We start from the raw sequence: 8,908 nt of genomic DNA, 5'->3' as shown, positions 1-8,908 counted from the left end.
ATTTGATGTATTGATACTTTCTATGGTTTATGAGAGTATTTGATTCATTACATGTTCTTGCATACTAGATGTGTTATGAAATCCATGTATCATTATGAATGATACTTAACTCCCTAGTCTTGTGTCGTTATGGGAATAACGACATAATAAGACTAGTATGATGTGTGATTGATGATCATATAGATTATCATGGGTATTGGATACAATCACAGTCATAGGTATTCGTTGGAGAACGGAATACTGGATGACCCGCATGAGATTGTCACATGGACTAGCGTCATGACTTGAATCTCATATGACGGTTCCATGATTGGATCCTAAGACCTGAGATATCTACGGAATCCAACATGAGGAGTTGCGTACTTTGATTACGTCAAACGTCCTGCGTAACAGGAGGACTATAAAGGCGTGTATCAGGTACGAAACGAATCATGTGCTGGATTGTAGATAGTCAAGACGGGATTTGTACCTCTCGTAAAAGAGAGAGATATCGCTGGGCCCCTCGTGTGAGCGAGACTGTAGAAATGTGTGGCCGCACTATAGACGAACGTCGTCTATTTCAGACAGTCGAACTCAGTGAACGAGAAAGCAGTCAAATCAGATAAGGTGGCTTGTCCATGCCTTATATTCGACATATGATATCGTGATACAAAAGGATCATCAAACGGAATCATCGTTGGCGTTCGTAGGATCACGAACAAACTCTATTCGAGATAGGTAGTCATAGTGTCTTGCTAGAGACCGCCTATGACTTGTGTAACCGAAATAAGAGATTTTGTGTTATACTGCTATATCGGATGAGCCTACAGGGTCACACACACAGGAAAGGACGAATGCGCGAGAAGAGACGAGAAAATCCCGGTGGAGCGGAGGCCAGACTGACCGGTCCAGAAGGTCTGGACCGATCGGTCCAGCTAACCCAGACCGATCGGTCTAGACGTAGACCGGTCGGTCCAGAGGTAACGTGTGAGGTCCGGAAATTGTTCTAGACCGATCGGTCCAGAAATGGACCGATCGGTCCAGACGTTAAAAAGCTCCAGACCGATCGGTCCAGACGTCGGAATTTACTAAACTCGCTCTAATTAGGGTTTTAAGGGTGGGAAACTTAGGGGAACGCCACCCAACTCTTTTGGCACGATTTTCAGACCCTAGGGAGAGGTTTGGAGAGTGAGAAAGCTAAGAGAAAGATCCCTGAAACCCTTGTGTAAAGAAGAAACCGTTCTTCAGTCCTAGCAGACAAGTTTCAACCGTTGGAATCCTTTCCGCCGTATGGATACGTGTAGAGGGCAAGGTATTCTTCCTGCCTACAGTGATCAGACATGTTCTTCGATTGATACAGGCCCCAGATCGATTGAGGTAAGCGTTCTAACGTTTCAACAAGATCATGCATGATAGGTTTTAGGTTTTCATCAAAATTTTTGTTTTTCATCCGCTGCGCAAACCCTAGAACTGATCTCTTAGGAATTAGATTCGCTCTTGAGATCCCAGGAAAACCCAACAGGGATTTGTACCTCTCGTAAAAGAGAAAGATATCGCTGGGCCCCTCGTGTGAGCGAGACTGTAGAAATGTGTGATCGCACTATAGACGAACGTCGTCTATTTTTCACACAGTCGAACTCAGTGAACGAGAAAGCAGTCGAATCAGATAAGGTGGTTTGTCCATGCCTTATGTTCGACATATGATATCGTGATACAAAAGGATCATCAAACGGAATCATCACTGGCGTTCGTAAGATCACGAACAAACTCTATTCAAGATAGGTAGTCATAGTGTCTTGTTAGAGACCACCTATGACTTGTATAACCGAAATAGAGATTTCGGGTTATACTGCTATATCAGATGAGTCTACAGGGTCACACACATAGAAAAGGACAAACGCACGAGAAAAGACGAGAATTCCCCGATGGAACGGAGGTCAGACCGACCGGTCTAGAAGGTCCAAATGTTGCTCGGTCCGAAAAATATTCCAGACCGATCGGTCCAGACGTCGGGATTTCATTAACTCACCCAAATTAGGGTTTTAAGGTTAAGGAACTTTGGGGAACGCCTCCTAAGCTCTTTGGCACGACTTTCAGACTCTTTTGAGAGGTTTTGAGAGTAGAAACCCGAAAAGATTAATCCCCGAAACCCTTGCGCAAAGAAGAACGTGTTCTTTAGTCCTAGTAGACGAGTTCCAACCGTTGGAATCCTTTCCGCCGTGTGGATACGTGTAGAGAGCGAGGTATTCTTTCTGCCTATAGTGATCGGACGAACACATCAATTGATACAGACCCCGGATCGATTGAGGTAAGCGTTCTAACGTTTCTACAAGATCATGCATGATAGGTTTTAGGGTTTTATAAAAATTTTGTTTTACATCCGCTTCGCAAACCCTAGAACTGATCTCTTAGGAATTAGATTTGCTGCTGAGATCCCAGGAATTCCATCAACTTTCTCGGTGAATTCAAATACAAACCTGGATATCTTCGTAAATAGGAGTCGAAGGTGATGAAGGAGACGAAGCCATCTGAAGTGATAAGATATTACAAGAAGAAATCATAACAAAAATCGCTAAAAAAAGATACACACTTTATTCGTTACGGTTATAGAGAAATTGTAAGAGAAATCGCAGAAATGAAGAGAGAGAAGAAGGAAACCGCTCAATATTTGACTTTTCTGTTTTTTTAATTCAAAACCCTACCACGTGTCTTTTTGAATTATATAATTTCATAACTTCTCTAATATTTGTTTTCTTTGTTCTTATCTTGACACGTGTCCTTTTCATTAAGAGTAACAATGTTTTTTTATCATTTGAGAGTTTTTTTTTTTGAAACCCTAATTTTAAAGGGTATGGGTTGAAGTTTCTGTGCACGTTTAAAGGTATTCTTGTAATATTGCCTCGTAGATGCGAAAGTTCTAAGATGTTGATGTTGAATAAATAGTTTTTATTTTGGATTTTTTGTTTTACTTTTTAGATTTTGATTTTGCATTTTAGATTTTAGTTACCAAAATGATAGAATTCCTTTTTACTTGTAACCGACGATATAGACAAACATGATGAAACCATGTGGGACAATCGAGACCATTCGGGAAGAGCGACCTTGGAAAGCTTATGGGAAGCATCTCACGAACCAGAGAGCCAAACTGACCTAACGAAGTGGTTGTGGAAGTACACGCTATTAAGAGATATGAAAAAATATTCGAGAAAATTATATAATATTTATATTTAATTTTATTTCTATATTTTATATATTTATATTGATTAAATAAGATATATTTGACTTTATTTTTTATCTATAAATATTATAATTCTCTGTATGGAATAATCAGAAATCAAATAATTTTTTATTCTTTTTCTATTACACGCTTGGATCGAGCTCGACCCTCCACTAGGAAAAATTTCTGCCATCTGTCCGATTCGGTCATTTGAGTCTGTCACAGTGTAGAGTCGACTGTAATGGTCTATAGATAGGCTTCAGATCCTTCATTTGAGGGCCATTCGAAACCCGACCAAGTCCCTATATGCAATGTCCTTTGTAAACGACCCGTTGTATCCAACCTTTTGTTATAAAAGGCTAATTCATTAACCACTCAATCTCTCAAGGCTTACTTGTTTGTTCGTCCAAGAAACTTGCGTAAAACGACCGAACGATGGTATCAGAACCAGGTTTCGTTCGAGCGATAAAGGCTTTTGTGCTCGACCAGCATTGACACCTACGGAAGACACTCTGCATGTATTGCCTAAGAGAAGAGCAAGTACTCGAACTCGCACGAGAAGCAAAAACATGCCTTACGTGGTAAATATCAATTGAATAATTCTCACAAGTTGTGAAGAAAGGGAGTTAGATCATCGTCCAAAGAATTCAGCATTTCCATTTTGGCAAATATTATATTGTCTTTCTTGTATTTTCTACCCGTGTTAAATCCATCGTTATTTACAATTTCCAGACTTACGAAAAATAATATATATTTTTTGAAATTAGGGTTTCGAGAGAATTTATAAAATGACAATGTCTCTCAAAGTGTTAGAATGCCTCCTCATAACTTTGGATCATATCTCAAAGTTTTGAAAATAATTACGAATATCTCTATAATCCTCTGCGGTTCTAGTAGACAAAATCCAATCGTTGGATTTTATCCCGACGTATGAATATTTGGAGAGGGTGTCGATATCTAGTGCTGATCAAAGAATCGAACATAAACACTCTGGATTGCTTGGCAAACAAATTCCAAAGATTCAAAGTTAGTATTTCAGGCCCTTATGTTATATTTTGGCCGACTTTACCCTGCCCTTATGTTAATGTTAGGCGAGCGTAATCTTTTGTTACGTTCCATCGCTCTTACGCCGGAAAGTAAAGAACTATAATATATATGTTCAGTTTCTAATCTTAGTAAAAAATTTATTATCTCTTCCACTCCATGAATAATGAATCGAATCCGTAAATGATTTTGAATCGAATATAAGGGATCCCAAAAAACCTAATGAATAGAAGTTGTAAATTGATGAGAAAGTTTACTAGAAAAGTTGAGTGATTCCGTTACCGAATAATCTTCATCATATATATATATATATATATAACCGACTTAAATTAATAAATTAATAAATCTGGTATTTCTTATAGATAATTGAATTTTTAACGAAGACTTGTAACGCAAGGTTTTGTATTTAGAAAGATTAAGATTAAGATTTTTTACACAATCAAATTCGAATAAATTCTCTCGCAAATTCCCCAAAATCCAAAATCTAACGCATCATGAGAAAGAACTCGTCGAAGCTAAGGACCCCATCCCCGTTCTTATCGAACGCCCGAATCATTGCCTTGCAGTCATCGACAGTCCTCGACTCGCCGAGTCGACTCAGCGTCCGCCGGAGACTCGCCGCCGTGATGAACTCGTCTCCCTCCGGCGTGTACATACCGAACGCCTCCTTCAGCTCCCTCCTCCGCTCGTCCTCCCCGTAACTGTTCTCTCCTTCTCCTTCCATCAATCTCAGGAACTCGGCGAAGTCCATGAACCCATCTCCGTCCAAATCCACCATCTTCACCGCCTCCTCAGCGTCGCGTGCGGAGAACGCGCCGCCGAGTAGGCCCACGCAGGTCTGAAGCTCCGCCGCCGAGATTCTCCCGTCGGAGTTCGCGTCCATGTAATCGAACACCGCTCTTAACTCCTCGGCGCTGATCTGGCTGCTTCCATTGCTGCTGCAACTGCTGTTCCTCGTCTCGTCTAATTGGGTCTGAGATTTTCCGGGATCTGATCTTTTCCGGGAAAATTTCTTGTACAACCTGCCCAACGGGGATTTCTGGGTCTTCTCCGACAGAGAAATGGATTCTGAATTCTGGGTCTTCTCCGGAAAAGACATTGATTCTGATTTTGGATCGAATTCAGCTTTGATCTGCAGAGATTGATTTATATGTATGCAGACGCAGACATGTCAATGCGTTATTTCACCGGTTTTTAATACGGTTTTGAAAATCACGGGAAGGAATCGGAGAGAATATTTAAAGACACGAGTCTTGTTCGTGTTCCAGTTTTTGTTCGAGTCTGTGGAACCGGGAAGGAAGCTTCCTCCGCAGTTCCGGGAGGAACAGGAGAGGTCAAGTTGATAACGATTAAGGGTATTCTCGTAGTTATGTTTGGCCTTCTTACGTGGCGTGACGTGATTGGATGAAGTTGTGCTTAACTTGGAAAATCATTTTTGGTCCGTACCATATGATTTTTTGTCGATTGGGACGGTGTTTCGTTAACCGTCGTAGATTTAACTGCCTAAACAGTCTTGTGGAAAACGCGTGTCCATAATAATAATAATAATATCATCCGTATGATTATACATATAATGAAAAAAACAATTTGTTTCTTTAATGGTGAAGATATCTGGTGGAAATTATTAGTATAATGATTAGGAAAACATAAGTTAGGTGCCAAAAGAAGAACTTATAAACTTTACTTTTATTATCTTTTAAACTCGCAATATTCAAACTCGTGTTAACACGCATATAATTTAAGTAACTAAAATAAGAGATGACAAGTATCTTTTAAATATATATATATATATATAAATCGTCTAATAACAAATGCAAACGGTGCAATCTAATAAACATATAAATTTTAGAATCTAATTTTAAAAGATAGTTATTATTATTAATTATATATTATTATAAAAAATAAAAAATCTAAATTTAAAAAGCTATCATTTCAACTTAACATTTATTTATTTTAAAAATCAATACTCTCATCAATTTTTTTAGTCATAATTATCATATATTATATTTTCAAATAAATAAATATAGTATTTAAAAAATTAATTATGATGCAAAATTTATATTAGTTCAAATTTTATATTAAATTAATTTATAATTCGAAAAATACATCAATAATAATAAAAAGATTTAATTTAAAAATTGAAAATGCATTAAATTTATGATAAGAACTTAAATTTATAGATTTTTACAAATTATTATTCTTATCATTAATACGTATAAAAATATTATAAAATTTATTGATTATAATTAAATAATTTTTATTATCCAAATTAATAATTTTTTATTATATAAATTTATATTTTTTATTAACTATTTATATAATATTTTTTTTATTATATAAATTTATAATTTTTATCAATATAATTTTGTATAATATATACGATTGCGAAAAATTTTGAGACGAGTATATATATGTTTCTCATTTTGTTGATCATAAGAAGGCAGAAAGTTTACCAAACCCTCTACACATATCCACACGTCGGAAAAGATTCCAATGTTTGGAACTCGTCTGCTAGGACTAGAAATCTCGATCTCTAATGTGTAGGGTTTTTGGAAATCAAAAGAAGGATTTTAAGGACTCTTAGAACTCTCTAAAAGTCTGAAGAGGCGTGCCAAAACCCTAGGCGTGCTCCTTTTATTTTGGTTCCAAGAAACCCTAGTTTGAGAAGGAGTACAAGACCCCCGACGTCTGGACCGATCGGTCCAGGCTGTGGACCGGTCGGTCTAGGTCACGTCTGGACCGGTCGGTCCAGACCTGTGGACCGGTCGGTCTGGACTTTTTCAGCTCGGAGATTTTCGTCTCTTTCTCGCGCATTTGTCCTTCCCTGAGTGTGACCCTATAGGCTCAATCGAAATAGCAATAAAACGCGGAATCTCCATTCCGGTGATACAAATCATAGGCGGTGTCTAGCAAGACATTATGACTACCTAATCTGAATAGAGTTAGTCTCATGATCTAACGAAAGCCAGTAATAGTCCATACAATGATTCCTTTGTAACGTGATATCATATGTCGAACATAAGACATGGAGCGCTAGCCATCTTATCAGATTCAACTGTTTTTCTCGTTTGTTGAGTTAAGTGAAACATCAGATGACTTTTTCATCTGGTTGCGCGCATCTCAGTCTCAACTCACTCGAGGAGCCCTAGCGATATCTCTCTCAGGATGAGAGGTACAAATTCCATATCGACTATCTACTATCCAAAACATGATTCATGTCGTACCTAAGAGACGTCGTTATAATCTTCCTGTCATGCAAGACGTTTGACGCAATCAAAGTACGATACTCCTCAAGTCAGATACCGTAGATATCTTAGGTCAAAGGATCTAATCGTAAACCTATCACATGAGATTCAAGTCACGACTCATGTCCATGTGACAATCTTATGCGGGTCATCCAGTTCTTCATTCCAAATCAGCTCCCATGACTATGATCCATGATTATTTGTATGATCATCCATCATACATCATGCTAGTCTTATTATATTATCATTCCTACAATAATATACGACTAGAAAATTTAGGATCATTCATAATGAACCATGGATTTCTTTATTCATCAAATATGCAAAATGAATAAAGAAGAAAACATTCATTCATTTAACCAAATCATGAATCTGTCAATACAAAATATCACGGTACTCATATCGTAAAGCAACATATAGAGCACCTAAATCAACAATCTCCCACTTACTCTAATTATGCTCTACTAGCCATCTAATGCCCATATCTCTCACATGACTCTCATGCTTTGACGATGGAAGTGGTTTCATCAAAGGATCGACAATATTGTCGTCTGTCGATACCGTGCATATGCTGACGTCTTCTCTGTCTATGATTTCTTTTATTAAGTGAAATCGTCTGAGTATGTGTTTGGATCGTTGATGAGACCTGGGTTTCTTGGATTGAGCGATAGCCCCTGATGTGTACGCACCGATTTCTAAATTTGTAACCCGATTTGTACCACTATTGATGACATGTATATATTAGTATATTTTTGTATAATATATACATTATATTTTACGATATTTATATGTTTATAGGTTTTATCGTATACAATTTTACTCCGATTTCGATGTTTCTATATTTTGTAGGAAAAAGTGAAAAACGAGCTTCACCAAGATATTTTCATGTGAATCAATCGAAAACGTATGAGCGCGGAAATTGTTTCGAAAGAAAAAGGGTAATAGTTTAGTCACTCGCACGATCGTTGTTAATAACGATCGAACAAGCGATTTGTGTATATATGATATAGGTATATATATATATAATATACATATACATTAATATATATTTGTGTGAGTGCGTAGATTTATTATACATAAGTATATGTCTATATGTAGACTTGTGTATATATATATATTATGCATATGTATTAATAAATATATATATATATAAATAATATATACATGTATATATTTATAATTATATATATGATACGCATATGTATATATATAATATGTATATGTACTAATATATATATATATATATATTTATAGATATATGTGTAATATACGCATGTATACATATTATAAATATATATATGTATATGCGTATAGATTAGTATATGTATATATATTGTACAAATCACATATATATATATGAATATATGTATGTATATCTCTTATGTGTGTGCATTTAATTATATATATATATAGTACGTGTATA

At 36.6% G+C, this 8,908-nt stretch overlaps 1 protein-coding gene across 1 annotated transcript; it reads right to left on the bottom strand.

Annotated features, from left to right (window-relative positions):
* Positions 1–4,625: 4,625 nt before the first annotated feature.
* On the bottom strand, positions 4,626–5,589 carry LOC104801644 (calcium-binding protein CML37). The gene has a single exon (XM_010524957.2). The coding sequence runs from the start codon at positions 5,337–5,339 to the stop codon at positions 4,725–4,727; it is 615 nt and encodes a 204-aa protein (XP_010523259.1). The 5' UTR covers positions 5,340–5,589; the 3' UTR covers positions 4,626–4,724.
* Positions 5,590–8,908: the final 3,319 nt, after the last annotated feature.

The sequence above is a fragment of the Tarenaya hassleriana genome, unplaced genomic scaffold (assembly GCF_000463585.1).
Source record: "Tarenaya hassleriana unplaced genomic scaffold, ASM46358v1 Cleome72, whole genome shotgun sequence".
NCBI lineage: Eukaryota > Viridiplantae > Streptophyta > Magnoliopsida > Brassicales > Cleomaceae > Tarenaya > Tarenaya hassleriana.
The sequence above is the reverse complement of the archived record's forward strand: the minus strand, read 5'-3'. Positions and strand labels throughout refer to the sequence as shown.

Bases quoted from the DNA above. Each gene is read 5' to 3' on its own strand.
- LOC104801644 (XM_010524957.2), bottom strand. From the start codon at position 5,339: ATGTCTTTTCCGGAGAAGACCCAGAATTCAGAATCCATTTCTCTGTCG.